At 41.3% G+C, this 18,851-nt stretch overlaps 1 protein-coding gene across 1 annotated transcript in view; it reads left to right on the top strand.

The window, feature by feature from the left end:
* Positions 1 to 16,840, top strand: part of Zmym4 (zinc finger MYM-type containing 4) — a 134,485-nt gene extending 117,645 nt beyond the window's left edge. Inside the window, exons 26-30 of the mRNA XM_051171187.1 lie at positions 1,757 to 1,908; positions 10,287 to 10,398; positions 11,544 to 11,792; positions 14,946 to 15,075; positions 16,242 to 16,840. Coding sequence (XP_051027144.1) covers positions 1,757 to 1,908; positions 10,287 to 10,398; positions 11,544 to 11,792; positions 14,946 to 15,075; positions 16,242 to 16,449 — 851 coding nt within the window. The 3' untranslated portion in view covers positions 16,450 to 16,840. The remainder of the gene's footprint in view (positions 1 to 1,756; positions 1,909 to 10,286; positions 10,399 to 11,543; positions 11,793 to 14,945; positions 15,076 to 16,241) is intronic.
* The last annotated feature ends 2,011 nt before the right edge of the window (positions 16,841 to 18,851 follow it).

Here is an 18,851-nt window from a genome sequence, read left to right as displayed (position 1 = left end):
CTCAGCACTTGGGAGGCAGAGAGAGGCAGGTGGATCTCTGAGTTCGAGGCCAGCCTGGTCTACAGAGTGAGTTCCAAAATAGCTAGTGTTACACAGAGAAACCTTGTCTCGAAAAAGCAAACAATGAGAAAAGAAGGAAGGAAAGGAAGAAAGACTAGTAGTGCTGTCCTAGATCACCAAGTCTCAGTGTGACAGTCACAGTAGTTGTCCAGGCCTTTTGATTTCTCATTTCTCCACGAAATCGACAGAATATCTGTTACTCATCAGAAACATGCTTAGTACAAGGTTTTCAGGTCCAGAATGGTTCCAGAATCTTCCCCTTGCCTTGTGGTAGGACAGATAGAGAAGATACCAGGTATATCTTTGAGAAGTGTAAGCCTGTTGGAATGCAGAAAAGGAGTGATGAAAAAGTTCCTACTCCACAGTGCAGATGAGTATAGTGCAGTGCAGTGTACACAGAGAGGGGAATCTCAGTGTGACTCACTGTCGTTGGCCTTCATTGGTTCCTATTTTCTTCCTGTTCCCCAATTTTTCTGAATCATTTCTTTTAGTGGCCTACCAACAACAGTACTGCATCCAAACTTTTTAAGAGATTGATGGTATTTTATGTCATTTGAAATGTCCTATAGTAAGTTCTGAGAACATGAAAATTAAGCAGCATCTCCTTTGTGGATCTTCCCAGTGCCCTTAATATACTAGTAGCCCTGGCAGTTCTTTGAATTCTTCAGAGATAAATACAAAATTGTGTTTTCCAAACTTACCAGGTCTTGGGAACCCAGTTTTCTCCAAAACCCATATAGAACTAGTGTATTTGAAGTTGGCCTTGATCTCTGTTGGTAGCCAAGGATATCCTCACACTCCTGATCCTCCTGCCTTACACCAGGCCCTTATGCACACTGAGCAAGCACTCAGCCTACAGCAGTACAGACCTAGTCCTGGGCAATTGTTTATACCATGTTCTCTAGGAAACCTTTTGCGTCTGGAAGTTGGCATTCTTTACCAACCTGCCTTTTTAATCTTTACTTCTTGTGGTCTAGCCTTACAATTACTTCCTTCAGACTTAATCAGACTCTTCCCTATTAGATCTTACTTTTTAGCTTGGCGTGGTGTCGCATGCCTGTAATCCCAGTACTCTCTGTGAGGCCAGCTTGGTCTACAAAAGCAAGTCCAGGACAGCCAAGGCTACACAGAAAAACCCCGTCTTGAAAAACAAAACAAAAGAAATAGTTCTCACTTCGTTGTTGTCATCATTGCTTGGTTGTTAAAACTGTTCTCACTATGTAGTCCTGGCTGACCTGAAATTCAATAGGAACTCAAAAGGGATCTGCCTGCCTCTGCCTCCCAAGTGCTGGGATTAAAAACGTGCTCCACTATGCCCAGCTTCTTTTGTTTCTTTCATAGAATCCTAATTAAACAAAACTTTTGTCATAGTACCTTTGACACCATATGCAGTAAACAATCTATTTTCCTACTGAAAAAAAACCCTTGAGGTCAGAATCTGTTCTTCGATTGCTTGGTTGATACTGAAACAGGGTTTTTCTGTGTAGCCCAGGCTAACCTGTACCTCAGAATCCTCCTGCCTTGGTTTTTTGAGTGCTGGGACTAGAGGTGTGTGCTGCCATGCTTTATTTACAATGTCTTTGTGATCCAACACAGTGTTTGGGGCACCGTGGTGCTGGTGTTGACTCTGAGAACAGCAGCAGTGTTACTGCATTTTTGCAAGTTAATGTTTCAGGCGTCTTCTCTCTGTCCACAGTCCGCTCTATGAAGCTGAAGGAAGATATTCTATCCTGCACGTTTACTGAGTTGAGTTTGGGCTTATGCCAGTTTATCCAAGAGGTGCGGAGACCAAATGGTGAAAAATATGACCCAGACAGTATCTTATACTTGTGCCTTGGAATTCAGCAGGTACTGATTTCAATAACTTAGAAATTTGATTGTGGTTTTCATCTGCAATAACTTTTTAATTAAGTTGAAGATTAATGTATATTGTCACCTAGGATTGTCCTTAAACTCTTTCCTTAGTGAACAACTGTCCCAGTTAATAGTCCTTTGTAAACTAATTTGAGACGGTTGTTAGAATAATAGACATGGGAGTGGTCATGTGTTTTATAGGTAAATGTACAAAAAGGGCATAAATAGTGGTCAACCTAGAAGCAACTGCGGTGGCTATGTCTGCATGTGTAAAATGTTTTATTTGCACTTTTGAAGTGCAAAATAAAATAATAGATACCCTGAGCGTGTGCTATTTTTATACATGTAAATAGCTACATTTACAAAGTTTGATTGTTCACAAGAGTGCTACATAGAGGGCTGGAGAGATATGGCTCAGAGGTTAAGAGCACTGCTTACTCTTCCAAAGGTCCTGAGTTCAATTTCCAGCAACCACATGGTAGCTCACAACTATCTGTAATGAGATCTGGTGCCCTCTTCTGGTGTACATTTAGGCAAAACACTGTACACTTAATAAATAAATAAACAAGTCTTTAAAATAAAGAGTACTGTACAATGAGAAGTCTAGCAGCTAGAGGCAGTGCACACTTTTTATAAAAAGATTTTATTTATTTATTGTACATTGATGCTCTATTTGCGTGTACACCTGTAGGCCAGAAGAAGGCATTAGATCACGTTACAGATGGTTGTGAGCCACCATGTGGTTGTCGGGAATTAAACTGAGGACCTCTGGAAGAGCAGACAGTGCTCTTAGCCTGCCTCTGCCTCCCTGAGTGCTGGGATCACAGCACCCAGCTAATTTTTATTTAGTATCTCTTAAACATTTGTATATGGCTATGAGTGGTTTGGTTCATACCTCTATAATCCTATTACTGGAGATGCTGAAACAGGAGGATTACAAGTTTGGGGACAATTACATAATCATAAACTGAAAAAAAAAAAACCTCACTCATCACAGTTAAGTTCTTATTAGATATAGTTAGTGCTCACCAAGTGTAAGTTAAGTAAATAGAGAATAATTATAATATTGAGAATATTATTTAACCAATCAGTTTATTTATAAACTAGAATGTGGCTGTGGTAGTATTGCTTGCAGTATCAGCTCTTAGGAGGGTGAAGCAGGATGACTGGAAGTTCTGGGACAGGCTACACAGTGGGACCTCCAGCTCAAAATAAATAAATAAATAAATAAATAAATAAATAAATAAAGTCTAGTGACACGTGACTGATTATTCAATAAGTAAAAGTATGAATTATTTGTATTGCTACATAATGATATAGTGATACAAATTTATACAAAAATGTTTGCAATGGTTATTGTCTCCGGGTGGTATTGATCTGACTGTTCTTTTTTTGTTTTTGTTTTTCGAGACATGGTCTCTCTGTGTAGCATTGGCTGTCCTGAACTCACTTTGTAGACCAGGCTGGCCATGAACTCACAGCGATCCATGTGCCTCTGCCTCCTGAGTGCTGAGATTAAAGGCATGAGCTACCACGCCTTTGGTAGTTTTTTTGTTTATTTTGTTTTATATTACAAAAGTAAGTGCCAGGTTGGGTAGCACACTCCTACTATCCTTGCACTCAGGAGGCAGAGGCAAGAGGATCTCTGAGTTCAAGGCCAACCATGAAGACAGTCAGGGCTACATAGACCTATCTGAAGAAAACAAAACAAAAATAAGTCTCTTGTCTGGAGAGGTGGCTTAGCAGGTAATACTGGCTGCTTTGCAAAGGAAGTATGCTTGGTTCCTAGTACCCACGTGTTTGTCACCGTGTGCATGCCTTTGCACACAGAGATTAGAAGAGAAAGTCAGATAAACCCCCTGGGAGCTCCGTTTAGGTGCTGGGAACTGAATCCAGGTCTATTCCAAGAATATCAAGTGCTCTTAACTGCTGAACTATCTCTTCAGCCCCTTGTTAGTAGTTTTTGCTTTGCTTTGTCTGTCTGTGTCTATGTCTCTGTCTGTCTGAGAATGAGAAAGGGAAAGAGAGGTGGGTGGGGGTGCACATACATGTTCTGTCTTACTTGGATTTACTTGCTCAAAACAGGAGATCTCACTGAATCTGAAGCCTGCTGTCTCAGTCAGACTGACTCGTTACCAAATTCCAGAGTTCTGTCTGTCTCCACAATCCAGTGCTGCAGTTTCAGGCCCATCTGGCTTGTACTGAGGTGTTGGGGATTCAAACTCAGGTCCTTCTGCTTGTTCAGCAAGTGTTCTTATCCACTGAGCCATCTCCATAGCCCTGTTACACTTAGTTTTTTTTTGTTTTTTGTTTTTTAAGATTTATTTATTATTATGTATACAATATTCTGCCTGCAGGCCAGAAGAGGGCACCAGATCTCATTATAGATGGTTGTGAGCTACCATGTGGTTGCTGGGAATTGAACTCAGGACCTTTGGAAGAACAGGTGGTGTTCTTAACCTCTGAGCCATCTCTCCAGCCCTATACTTAGTTTTTATTTAGCACAATAGGGTCCATACAATAAACATTCTGCAACTTGTTGTTTTCAATGAAGGATGCCTTCTAGATTAGTGCCAGTCAAACCCCTTCTTTTTTTTTAAGAAAGTAGAAACTATTCCAGGAAGTTTGAGGCCAGCTTGGTTTCCATAATCCAGCTTCAAGCCTGCTGGGGTGCTGTGGACCAAAGTCAGGTCCTGCTCCCACAGAAGTGCTTTACAAATAGCGTCTCATTCCTAAATTCATTTTTAATACACGAGAACATAGAAATTGTATATTATTAGGGAGGAATGGGAGGATACAAGTGATGGGATAACAATTGAGATGTAATCTGAATAAATTAATAAAGAAAAAATTTTATATTATTGCCATGTCATGTAATATTCTGATAGAAATTTACACTGTAGGTCATGTGTGATTACCTCCTAAAACACTTATCATTTCCTTATGGTACAAACATTAAAATTTTCTTTTCTCACTTTTTAAAAGAAATGTTTATCTAACTGGGCATGGTGGCGCACGCTTGTAATCTCAGCACTCAGGCAGAGAGGCAGGTGGATCACTGTTAACTTGAGGCCAGCCTGATCTACAGAGTGTGTTCAGGATAGCCAAAGCTATACAGAGAAACCCTGTCTTGGGAGAAAATATTTTTTTCCATTTATTTTGAGGCAGGTGTACCATGGTACACTTTGTAGAGGTCAGAGGACAACTTGTGGGAATCTGGTCTTTCCTTCTACTGTGTGGAACTTGGGGAGTGAACTCAGATTATTGAGTTTGACAGCTAGTGCTTTACATCCTGAGCCATCTTCCTAGGGTTTTTCTTTCTTTTGAAATGTACAGCACATTACTATCATCTGTAATTCCCCTTCTGTGTCGTAACACTCCAGAACATCTTGCTTCTAAGGAGCTGAATATCCACAGTTTGAAAGCCACATATAAATGAGAACATTTTTTGTTTGTATTTCTGTACTGAGCATATTTCAGTTAGCATAATATTTTCCAAGCTTATCCATGTTATTTATTTAAAAATGACAGCATACCCTTTTTAATGCCTGATAGCATAGTTATCACATTTTTATTTCACCTATTCATGGGTGTTATAGTAGTTAACTTTTCTCATCACCGTGACAGCACACCTGAAAGCAGTAATTTCACAGGAGGGTTTATTTTGCAGAGTCCACAGTCCACTCTGATGGATGACGTGTGTGGGATCTTATGGCTCGTCCTCTCCATAACCACATAGACAGCTCGAGCCAGAAGCTGGGCTAGACTGCTATCATCAAAAGGTCTGCCTGGTAGACCCCATGTCCCAGAGTGGTCCACAGCCTCTGAAAACAGTACCCGTCAGCTGTTGACCATGGTTTCAAACAAAGGCATCTGGGAACATCTCACATCCACATGGAACCAGACACTGGTTGACTTCATAATGCTGAGATGAGCCTAGCATACTAACATTGGGTTGGAGAGACGGCTCAGTCATGAAAGTGCCTGATGCCTAAGTATAAAAACCTGAGTTTAGATTCTCAGAACCCATGGAAAGCTGGCATGGTGTCTGCCTGTAACCTCCAGCATTGGGCAGGCAGACCCCGAAGCTAATTGGCAGCCTGCCTAACACAATCAGTGATTTTCAGATTCCATAAAAGCTCCCCCCCCCCAAAGTAAAAGGTAAAGATTAAATGAGGAAATCCACCCACCATTGACCTTGGCCCTCATGTGTTTATGTGTTTCCCCCCATATATTAGGATTTGTTTTTTAATTTGTATGAGTATTTCGTACCATGTGTGTGCCTCATGCCTGTGGAGACCAGAAGAGGGCATCTGATCCCCTGAAACTGGAGTTAAAGGTGGTTGTGAATTGAACCTGGGTCCTCTGCAAGAACAGTGAGGACTCTTAACCTCTTCAGCCTTTATAGTGATATTTTGAGATCACTTCATAGATCTAGAGTGATTTGTTGCCATGCCAGCAATATATAAAATCATGCCTGTTTCTTTTGTACTATTGTGTTTAATTTGTATTGTTCTAATGAGTTTATTTTGTGGCTTCCATGCCCATATTCCCAGTTTTTGTTCTTTTCAGGTTTTTTGTTTGTTTTTGTTGTTTGAGACACGATTTCTCTGTGTAGCCTTGACTGTCCTAGATTTGCTTTGTAGGCCAGGCTAGCCTCCAACTCACAGAGATCCACATGCTGGGATTAAAGGCGTGTGCTACCACACCCAGCTCTTTTCCGTGTCTCTTAGGCTGGCCTGTAGCTCTCTGTGTAATTGAGGATCACATTAACTCCTCTGCTTCTGCCTCCCAAGGATTAAAGTATATAACTGCACCTTTAATCTCAGAGGCAGATGAATTCCAGGCCAACCAGAGCTGCACAGTGAGATCTTTGCCCCACACCCTTCCCCTTAAAAAATCCTTTGAAATTGGCTTTTCCATTTCTGCATGTCCCCTCAAAATATGACCATTTTTATTTAATAAAAACGTATATTGTAAAGTCTGGCTAAATTTAAGTCTTATAGTATCCTTCCATTTACCTTGGTCTTCTATAATTTTTCCATTTAGTTGCAGCTTGTAGTTGGTTGTCTTTTTGTTTTTGTTTTTTTTAACAGTTTTTATTTTTAAAAGCTGTGTGGTTGTGTGTATATGTATGCATCTAAGGATAATGCCTCTGAGTTTAATGCCCATGGAAACTAGAAGAGGGTATTGAGCATCCCTGGAACTTTAGATATAGGAGGTTCTAAGTGCTTTTTACACATGCGCACACACATGCACACGGTAGAGGGGGAAGGGCTGGGTACCAAACCAAAATCAGTCCTTTTCAAGAGCATTATGAGCTCTTAAATGCTGAGCCATTCTCTGGTCCAAGTTCTTTTATTGTTGTTGTTGTTTTTCAAGACAGGGTTTTTCTGTATAATTCTGCCTGTCCTGGACTCCCTTTGTAGACCAGGCTGGCCTCGAACTCACAGTGATCCGCCTGCCTCTGCCTCCTGAGTGCTGAGATTAAAGGTGTGCACCACCACGCGTGGCTAGATCTTTTTATTCTTTATGATATTATTGTAAATGGACTTTTTGTTTGATTTTTCATTTCCTACTTGAATTTTTTTGGTGGTATTTCAGAGAGAAAGGACTGCTCAGGTTACATGTGAGCTCTAAGCACTTGTTGGTCCTAAGTGTGTCCTGTGTGTCCTCTTACCCTCAAGCAGAGATAGTGCCTGACCTCGTTGCCTGTGTGAATGGTTTGTAGTTTTCTCTGGCACAGCTGTGATAGGGCTTCCCGTGCTGAGCAGGAAAGGGACCAGCACTCTTGCCTCACTTCTTACCCATGCTGGAGATATCTGGAAAGCCATGCATCTTATATGTGTCAATGTATTTAAAAGTATGTATTTTGTAAGAGTAAAATGCTCTACTTTTTACTGGTAGTTGGCTTTGTTAGCTGAGTTTAAACAGTCTTTTTATCTTTTATCTTCTAAACTTGGGAAAATGACTTTATTAAAAGGAGAAAAACAGGTTCGGAGTTGAGTTCAGTGGTCAGTGATTGTCTTTCATCTGGTATGCACAAGGCCTGGGTTCAATCCCTAACACTGGGAAAAGAAAAGAAAAAATAACTATTCTGTAATAGCAAAATTAACCAGGCAAGAAGGCTCCTGTAAGTTGCCTCTGAAAAGGCCTCATTCAAACGCATATTGCAGTGATGGGTAATAGAAATGGAAATAATGTTCTACAGCTAATACGTACCAGAGTTGAAAGACATTGTAATAGATGTGAGAAATAACTAAAAAATACTAAATGCTCAACATAGAGATGACTCAGCAAGTGCTTTCTGCTGTGTGAGAGGGCCTGGCGCCTTAGGTCGCCACCTGAGTCCTGCTCTGGAGGGAGTAGCACGTTCTTTTGATATGCGTGGACACCTGCATGCATTCACATGTGCACATATATTGACACTTAAATAAGAGAAATCTTTGTGGCACTCTTTAGCTGTTTATTATATTTTCTGTCTTGATTGATTTATAACTTAGCTATACCTCACTACATTTAAAAACTGCTGTTTTTATGTGTATGCATTGGTGTTTTGCCTGCTTCACATATGTATATCTGTGTGAAGGTGTCAGGGTATCAGAGGTTGGAGTTACAGACACTTGTGAGCTGCCATGTGGGTGCTGGGTATTGAACCCAGTCCTCTAGAAGAGCAGTCAGTGCTCTTAACCACTGAGCCATTCCTCCAGGCCCTCAATAAATTTTAAAAAAATATTTATTTGTTTGTTTATTTATTTATTTATAATGTATACATTGCTCTGGCATCAGATCCCATTATAGATGTCTGTGAGCCACCTTGTGCTTGCCGGGAATTGAACTCAGGACCTTGGGAAGAGCAATCAGTACCCTTAACCTCTGAGCCATCTCTCCAGCCCCCTCAATACATTTTAAACTGTTATCCAAGCATTTGTTGTTGTTGTTGTTGTTGTTGTTTTGGCTTTTGTTTTAATTCCAGCACTGGGGGACAGGTAGAGCTCTGTGAGTTTTCAATGTGGTCTACATAGTGAGTTATAGCCAGGACTATAGAGACCCTGGCCAGATTAATTAATTAATTGTTTTGTTTTGTTTTGGAGCCAGCCAGAGCTACATATTGAGACCCTATCTTAAAAGACAAAAACAAACAAGCAACAAAACCTTTTGTTGTTGTTGTTTTGTTTTATTTTGTTTTTAGAAATAGGGTTTCTCTATGTAGCCTTAGCTGTCCTGGACTCACTTTGCAGACCAGGGTGGCCTCAAACTCAGAGATCTGCCTGCCTCAGCCTCTCTGGGTGCTGGGATTACAAGTGAGCACTACCACACCTGGCTATATTTATTCATTTTTATCTAATGTATATGAATATTTTGCTTGAGTAAATGAATGACTGTGTACCATGGTCAGGTAGTGCCCATGGGGGCCAGACAGGAATGTTGGATTCCCTTAAATTGGATTGTAGCTATTAGCCACCATGTGGGTGCCAGTCCTCTGGGAGACCATCTCTCTAGTCTCCCACCCCTTAAAATGTTGTTATTTTGTTTTATTTTATTTTTATGTGTGTGGGTGTTTTGCCTATATAGATGCCTGTCCACCATGTGCATGTGGTTCCTAGGGAAGATAAAAAAAGGTGTTGGATTCCCTGGACCTGGAGGTTTGGATGGTTGTCAGCCACCATGTAGATACTAGAAGTCAAACACAGGTTCCCCTGGAAGAGCAGCCAGTACTCTTAACCACTTGAGCCAGTGCTACTCCCTGCATCTCCTCCCCAACTCCCATAAGTTCTTAAATTTGAGTTTGTATTGTTTCAGGAGAAAGTTAGTGTAAGTAGAATGGCAGACAGAAGCTCAGTTAACACATTCCAAACACAAAAGAAAGTAGAATTGGAAAGCATGCACTGATTATTTCCATTAATGGAGTAAAGAATTCTTATTCAGAAAGTATATTCATTTACGTACATTTTATACATATATGTGTATGCCTGGGTGTGTGTGCGCGCGCGTGTGTGTGCACATGCGCCTGCACATGTGCTCCGTGTTGGCTCATGAGCCCACAGAGAAGAAGGCATTGGAGCCCCAGGAACTATAGTTACAGATGGTTCTGGGAACAGCATCTGGGTCACTGCAGAGCATTGAGTGCTCTCACCTGCTACAGGTTCTTGTTTGTATTTATTCTGTACCACCCGTATTTTTTAAAAGAACTTTACTTTGTAAATTCAGTGCTGAGGACACCACCAGTTGAATCCTGGTATTTTTAACCTACAGTAGAGTGCTTACAGACAGGATTAGGAAAGACAGACATTAAAGGAAATCGTTTCTTACAATGTTTTCTAATCTGAACTTTCTTTATACCAGTATGTGTTCATTCTTTTATCTTGTAGTACCTGTTTGAAAATGGTAGAATAGATAACATTTTTACGGAGCCCTATTCCAGATTTATGATTGAACTTACCAAACTATTGAAAATATGGGAGCCTACAATACTTCCTAATGGTAAGGGGATTATTTTAAATTATTTTTATAATATACTTTTAGAAATTAATTTTTAAAAAATATTTTATATATCGCAATATAATTGGCCCTGATGTAATACAGTTGAACTTTTAAGGAGAAAGTCTTGGATTTGTTGTTGAGCAGTTTAGTAAAATGCAACTATGACCACAGAAACTAGCATAAAGTGTAGATGAGAGTTACTAACAACTGAAAAGTTATTCTTATATTTCTAAAAGTGTTTTGTCTGGTAGTGTCATTGAAGGTGCATATCGGTTGCCACTGATTTACCCACTCACAGATGATCTTTGTCAGTGTGTTGATCATCTGTGTTTATTTCTATCCTAATCCAGTGTCATTGGAAAAGTCTGACTCATGCCAGCTTCAGGTGGTGACTGGAAAAGTTAGGATAATAACCATCAATGTGTCTTTATCTGAAGCGTTCTGAGCCACGTGCTGCTTGATAAATTGAACAGAGAGGAGGTTTGCAACATAGATTTGGAAGTAATGAATTCATGTTCATGGATGTTCTCCCAGGGAGAGAGCACAGAAGCAGCGACACAGGCTTGAGGAGAGAGTATTGGGTTAGACCTGAATTTAAGGGACATGGAGAATCGGGTACAAGGAGAGTGCCATTTCCTTAAGACCTTGGCCTTTTCATACAGATTCCAGTCCATTCCAAGGTGCATGGTTGTTAATGCAAGTTAAGAGTGAGAGGGAGGGACGGAGGGACAGAGGGACAGAGGCAGGGGACCACCTGCTCCCCAGAGACTGCAGCTGAACACATGGAGTTGGTAATGATAAGCTTAATTGTCTGGGCAGGAACTTGTTAACTTCCCATGGAGCAAATATGGCCTGAGTCATGTATCTGTAATCTGCGTGGAAAATGAAAATATTTTGTGATAACAAAAATTGCATGAAATTCAAGTATGTCTATAATTAAGCCTTGTCAATGGCTCTTTGCTTTCTACAACAAGTTGAAGACTGTAGGGCAGTCCTGTTGTCTGTCTAGTTAGAGTCTGCCCTGATCTTCCTCTTTGTTTTTGTCTGCATAAAGAAGTGGCAGGGAGCCTATTGAGTTGTCTGTTGCTGTCTGCTCCTGTGGAGCTGGAGAGTTTACAGAGTACTCTGTTCTCCATCCTGTCTAGGTTACATGTTCTCTCGCATTGAGGAAGAGCATCTGTGGGAGTGCAAACAGCTGGGCGCTTACTCACCAATTGTCCTGTTAAACACCCTCCTTTTTTTCAATACCAAATACTTCCAACTAAAGAATGTTTCTGAGCACCTGAAGCTTTCCTTTGCCCATGTGATGAGACGGACCAGGACTCTGAAGTACAGCACCAAGATGACGTACCTGAGGTTCTTCCCACCTTTACAGAAGCAAGAGTCAGAGTCAGGTGTGTGGCTTGTACGTGAGAGTCCGCGTGAAGTGTTAAGACTGTTCACAAAAAGTTATGATGGGCACACTGCAACTTGCTTTTAACATTTGAAGATTTTTCTCAGTTTTCGAGTAGGTTATAAGCTCTCAAAATGAGAAGACTATTTGCTTCAGTGTATTTTTATTAACTTCAAGTTAGAAAATTTGATGTAACTGAGTAGATTCCCCTGATTTAATTGGCTTGATTCCAAATACTCTACATTTAAAACTTATCAGAGAATTTAAATATGTAACCATGGTGATGAAATCACTAATAAACAGGTACCAGTCAACAGTTACTAGTTAAAAGAAACATGCTTAGATTTAATCTGTTGGGCTTTTTGATTTTGATAGGAGCATTTTGTTTTAGTTAGCATCTTTTAGTCCATTCTAAAATTCTGAAGAAATGTAGAAGCTGACCTACAGTAGGCTGTCTTTTTATGTATACTGGGGTTCTGCCTGCATATACTCCTGCAGGCCAGAAGAAGGCACCAGATCACATTATAGATGGCTGTGAGCCATCATGTGGCTGCTGGGAATTGAACTCAGAACCTTTGGAAGAGCAGTCAGTGCTCTTAACCTCTGAGCCATCTCTCCAGCCCCCAGTAGGCTGTCTTTAGCCACAGTGGGCTTGGGTCAGCAATGGCAGTTTCACTAAGTGGATTATAATCACATGTTTGAGAAACAGACTGAGTGACTTCTTGTCTTCAGTGTCTGAAAAAATAATACTGCTCTTCTAAACCTAGAAATTAAACTTTGTCTCTGTTTAGTTTTGTTTTAGTTTAGTTTTGGCCTTTTTGAGCCTTGTATATAATAGCTCAGGCTATCCTTGACCTCAGAATCCTCTTGAATCAGCCTTCCTAGGAGTTGCCATTATAGCTATATGCCGACATGCACAAACAGCACATGTGCATGCAAAGAAGTTGTTAATTTTCATCAGTATTAACTTCTCCAGATTATTACCTGGGGCTGGTTGTTTTTGTTTTTGGTAGTTGTTTGATTTTTTGAGACAAGGTTTCTCTGTGTAACAGCCTTGGCTATCCTGGTACTCACTTTGTAGCCCAGGCTGGCTCACACTCATAGAGATCCACCTGTTTCTGCCTCTTAAGTGCTGAGTTTAGAGGTTTGTGTCACCATTCCCGGCTGAGTTATTACTTTTAAGAATAAAATACATACTTGAAATGTGAAAACTTAAACACCTCAACCTAAAATCTATGACTAGTTGCTATGTGAACCCTGTACATATTAGCCTGTTTTAAGTTGTTCCTTTAGCTTTAACAAATATTAAGGTCATCTTGCCTTTTCACCTGCTATTTTTCTCTTGGCTTTAACTTGATGTTTACATGGTCCACTTTGTGGTATTATTTTTATTTTTGCTTTTTGAGACAGTGTCTCACTTTGTATCTCAAGCTGGCCTCAGTCCTGAAGTGACACACCTTTCTTGGCTTCCTGGGGGCTTTGGTTGCAGGCCTGTTTCTCCTCCTGAAGGTTGGCTTTGTATTCTTAGGTGGTATTTGTTGGAGGAGGGAGAGGTAGTCAGTTAATTCCACTTTTTGATTGGGTGCTTGACAATGTTGATAAGTTGAACTTGTTTTTTAAGTAAAAGGTGAAGTGGGTTTGTTTTATGTCAGTAATTCAGGTAGCTGGAGAACAAGTGTCCTAAACCATTTGTTAAGAGTGACTATAAAGATGGGCGTGGTGACACATGCCTGTAATCCCAGCACTTGGGAGGCAGAGGCAGGTGGATCGCCAGCCTGGTCTACAAAGCGAGTCCAGGACAACCAAGGCTACACAAAGAAACCAGGTTTTGAAAAAACACAACAAGAGTGACTATAGAAATGGGCTGAGGAGAGGCCTGGAGAGGCTCAGTGGTTTAGAGCACTTTTTGTTCTTCCAGAGGCCCTCTGTTTGTTCCCAGAACCCACAGCTCTTCATAATTCTGCTTCCAGGGGGATCTGATGCCTTTTTCTGACCTCTGTGGGTACTGCATGTAGGTGGTACACAGACATATCTGCAAGGAAGACACCCACACATATAAAAAATGAAAACAAATATATCTTTTTAAAAAATAGGTTGGGGATATGGCTCAGTGGATAAAGTGCCTAATTTGCAAGCATGAAAGCCTGAATTAAGATTCCCCAGCACCCGTGTAAAATCAGAAGTGAAGATGCATATCTGTTACCTCAGTACTGAGTGAGGGCCAGAGACAGATGGGCCCCGGGAGCTTGCTGGCCAGTCAGTGCAGCCAATGGCTAAACTGCAGGTCAGTGAGTGAGCCTGTCTCAAAAATAAAGTGGAAGGGCAGCAGGATGGCTCAGCAGGTGACAGTGATTCAGTTGCTTAGCTCTGAAGCCTAAATTTGATCCCTGGATCCCATGTAAAGGCAGGAGAGAATCCGTTCTCCAGAGATGTTCTCTGACCTCCACATGTGTATACAGGGTTGTGAGTGAGCGCACACAAACACAGGAGAGGCATGCGCGCTCTGTCCTCCTGTGCAGGCCACACGGACAGCGGCCGCCTTCCATGCCTGCACAGCCTCGGCCCTATAGAGTCCTGCCCTGTCAAATGATAACTCTGCTGAGATTTTTCTTTTTTTTGGGGGGGGGGGTGTTGTTTTATTTTGTTTTGTTTTGTTTTTTGTATTTGTTTGTTTGAGATTTTTCTTTTCCAAAGATGCTATTTCTTAGAATACACAAGTAGAGGGAACCTGAGCAAGAACTCAGTCAGTCATCACTGGTGCCCCCGAAGAGAAATACCTGCAACTACAACAAGGACCACTTTTCCTAGTTACTCTGGAGGAGAAACATACATGGAATCCTTTTCTTGTCTTATTTTCTGCTTTGGTTCATGAGTTCTGTACCTAATGCAGTCACCTGAGAAAGCCAGGCTCCAGATAAAGGCATACCTCGGCACTGTCCCTTTTGTCACTGCTCTTTGTTCAACAGGGAACATAGCTATTACAGGACAAGTGTAGTGTTCAGCATATAAACCAAACTTTGAAAAACACATGACACATAGGAGCTTAGTGAGTGCTGTTGAATTAATGAAAGGTCAGGGGTGACAGTCTCTGGCTGTGAAGCAAGGTTCACTGGGTTTGTTGACAAACCTTTGATTATTTTTTTTCTGTCTCAAGATAAACTAACTATTGGCAAGAGGAAACGAAGTGAAGATGAAGAGGCTCCAGTGGGCGTGGAAATGGCAGAGAACACTGACAACCCGCTGAGGTGCCCTGTTCGGCTTTATGAGTTTTACCTGTCAAAATGGTAAGGGTCTTCCTGTGCTGTGCGGACAGTGCGGTCCTCACCCAGCACAGTTTGTACTTCAGGTGCTTTGGGAACCAGAAGCATAGTTTACCTGTGACACAGTTTCCTCTGACTTCATATTTTCTCCATCCTTCTGTCTGCCTGGATTTGGAATTAAGAAGCCAGCCATCTTATCACAGCATTTTTCTCCCAAATTTTCTTCAAAGGAAGAAAAAGAAATTTCATTTCATCTTTTGTAGTGCTGTTCATCATGTATGTAGAGTCTAATCTATAGTGATTTAGTTTTTGTATAGAAAACAAGTTCTGAAGCTGTGTTTTTGCTAACCCTATAAGGAAGGGAAAGCTTTGAAGAAATTCAGTTTTGTGTTTAAAGGGCTAGGGTTTAACCAGACCTACCCCGTACTAGGCCTGCGTCTCCCCTAAGCCACATACAGTCCAGTGCAGAGCTGAAAGTTTCCAATTAAAGAAACGCTGACTATAATGTGTGACTAACACTGAAAGTACTTTTTTTGGGCAAAGAAATAATGGTATCAGTTGACCTCAGCTTTCATTTTATACGAATTGACCTGCTTTACTGCTAGCAGCATTTGAACTGAAGAACATGATCTAGACTTCCCACCACCACCACCCCCCCTTGAGGCAGGGTCTCATGTACCCCAGGCTGGCCTCAAATTTGATTTGTAGCCAAGGATGACCTTTAATTTTCTGATCGTCATTCCTCTACCTTCCAAAAGCTGGGGTTATAGGTGTCTGCCACCACACCCAGCTGTGCCTCTCGTTATCACAGTCTGCCACTTCCAGTGCAGCTATAGGTTGCAACTGTGAGGAAAATTTCTGATCCTGATCTGTCCCTGTGGTTTGTTTTTTGTTTTGTTTGTTTGTTTGTTTTTGAGACAGAGTTTCTCTGTGTAGCCTTTCTTGTCCCAGACTCACTTTGTAGACCAGGTTGGCCTCCAACTCACAGTGATGCACCTGCCTCTGCCTCTGCCTCTGCTGGGATTAAAGACGTGCACCACCACGCCCAGCTTTGTCCCTGTGGTTTTAATGTTACTTAAGAAGTGAGTCATGATAGGGAGAAGTTTGAAACTCCTGTGTAAGAAAAGAATGGCATGTATTTCCTGTGTTCTGATCTCAACTCTTCCCCCCCCCCTCTTGTTTGTGCATAGTTCTGAGAGTGTGAAGCAGAGGAACGACGTGTTCTACCTTCAGCCAGAGCGCTCCTGTGTTCCCAACAGCCCCATGTGGTACTCCACATTCCCCATAGACCCCGGAACCCTAGACACCATGCTGACGCGCATTCTCATGGTGAGGGAGGTACATGAAGAACTTGCCAAAGCCAAATCTGAAGACTCTGATGTTGAATTATCAGATTAAGACGGAAGTAAGGCTCCTATTTTCATGCGCATTGGTGTGCACCAAGCTGTGAATGCACTCAGCTGGCGGAAAGATGTATAAATCCGAGTCCTCTTGACTTGCTTGTGAGGTGTGAAAAACAGGCGGCTCCTGAGCCACAGTGTGGCTGCAAATGAAGCCCAAAGGGAGGAGTGCGAATGAATTGGCAGGGAGAGAGTTCTTAGACACCTTCAAATGACTAACCAGTTTCTGAGTGGTGCATAAACTTATTTTGTTTGGGAATAAGAAATTATGGAATATTTTTAAGGAAAACTGTTGTATAAAATTCTACCATAGTAACCTTAGTTAGAAGGGGGTAGCTTTGGAGTGAGGCCCTGGCTACAGTAGGCTGTTTGAGCAAGCTGTCCATGAAAGTCAGAGGTCAGTACAGAGCTGAGAGCGGCTTCAAATGAGGACAGTGGGGCTCAACCTGGAAGATCCAATAAAAACACTCAAGCTTTTGTAAAAAGATAGTGGTCTGGATTGATTGTCACTGCCAACCCACGCATGTGAAGGATTGCAGCCTTTCTCACATCAAGGGAAATGCCCTTGACAGCGGTCAGTGTGCCCCTTTCACTTAGGGTCTTGCCTTCTCAGCTGTGGGCAATTTAATATTAAAAAGGATGATATTCCGAAAGCTAACTATGGACACAGAAAGTCTGTGGAGCCCATTAGGCCTTGGGTGTTCTGAACTGTTTATAGAAACCCACTAAAACGCCCACTTGTCCGGGTGCAGGCCTGTACTGCTGCTCTCATCGCCTCAGCTGTGCTGTGCAGAATGGAGGCTCTCCTTTTGTTTCCATTTCCCCCCAGTGGCAGCTTTTCTTCCATTGTTTCACTTTCCTGTTCCCAAATGACTCTTGTCCTTTGCACCAGCTTCTGGAGGCCCTTGCCATTTCAAAAGGAGCAACCTGTCTCCATAATTCTGACAAACATGTGGGTGATCCCACAAAGACACAGTGTTACGTAGCTATCTGAACTACTGTAGGGAGGTGGTAGTAGGTTCCTGTGTAAAGCATTGGAAGTTGACTGTATTGCCCCAAGGAACTTGAAAGTTAGGGAATTTGGGGTTAGAGTACAAGACGATTGACTTTTACATATCCATGAGCAGGTCTTACCGCATTATTCCAGATTCTAGCTGTCTTAGTTTTATGAAGATTGCAAGGCATAGGTGTGTGACATTATCAGACTGTCTCCTTCATCACCATTCTCAGTTTTTTCCCTACAAAATTTTGAATCACGCTTTTTAATAGTGTTGGCTAATTACTGAGCTTCTTTAATTGAAGTTAATTTGAGCTCACAGCAGAACTGAGAGAAGCCATAGCTTCTTCTAAAGTGTCACCTTAAAAGACTTCAGTGTGTCCCATAGTTTAGGTGGGGGCAGCAAGTTTTGTTTTGTTTTGTTTTTAAACAATTAAAAGTCATTTAAATACAACAGAATTTTAAAATGGGCCCTTGACATTGTGTACTTGGTGGTTCTGTTCCTCTGCTTGTGACAAATATCCTTTTTGTTACTAAGAACTGTGTGAAAGAAGTAAATCTCGCCCAGTCTGTCTGGTTAATTCCATCCGTGTTTGTCATCTCTAATGGGGAAACTTTTTCCTTCCAGACCTCATTTGATTGGAGGGAAAGCAGTTGGCCTGTCTGATAAGTCACCAATAAACCATCCACAAACACCAGGTGTCCAGTCCTGCTGTATCAGTTATGATTTGTATAAACACTAACATTTCCCATCTATAGCTGTATGAGAAACAAATACTGTAGCTTAGTAGATAAATTGTTATAAAATACCAGAAAGGAAAAAAAATGTATCATTTAAGAGAACAACCACTACCCAGATAAGTGGTGTGTCAGGGTTTCTGCTGCATGTTAGTGCAGGGCCTTCAGACCCCTAGGCTGATTTTAAAAACTGGTTGGTCATCAGTCATTCCTCATAAATGTAGCTGTTTGTTGTATCAAATTATTTACTTTTTTATTTTCTTAAAATTGTGTAAAATTGCACTCACTCCCTTCTTCCTCTAGGAAGGTGAGGAAAAAAAAACAAACGGAACCTGAGCTCATCCTGTCCTGCTGTTCCTTGGTCCTTAACTGTCTTTGGATTTTCCCTTTGCAGGAACCACAGAACTATTCCCTTAGAATAAAAATAGTATATTTGTATTTGATGGGTGAGTTTTTTTTTTCTTTATGGCTTTAAAGAACTTAAAATATATTTTTTTATTTGACCGTACTGGTATGATCCAAGGGGTGTAAAGTTACAAAAACAGAAGAAGAAGAAAAGAAAGCAGCTTTCAGAAAAGTTCCTTGGTTTTTATTCAGTCTGGTAAATGCATCGTTTCACTGCCTGTGGCTTGCCTTCTGTCAAGACTTGTTTCCATTTTTAGGTC

Source organism: Acomys russatus, chromosome 29, assembly GCF_903995435.1.
Source record: "Acomys russatus chromosome 29, mAcoRus1.1, whole genome shotgun sequence".
NCBI lineage: Eukaryota > Metazoa > Chordata > Mammalia > Rodentia > Muridae > Acomys > Acomys russatus.
The sequence above is the reverse complement of the archived record's forward strand: the minus strand, read 5'-3'. Positions and strand labels throughout refer to the sequence as shown.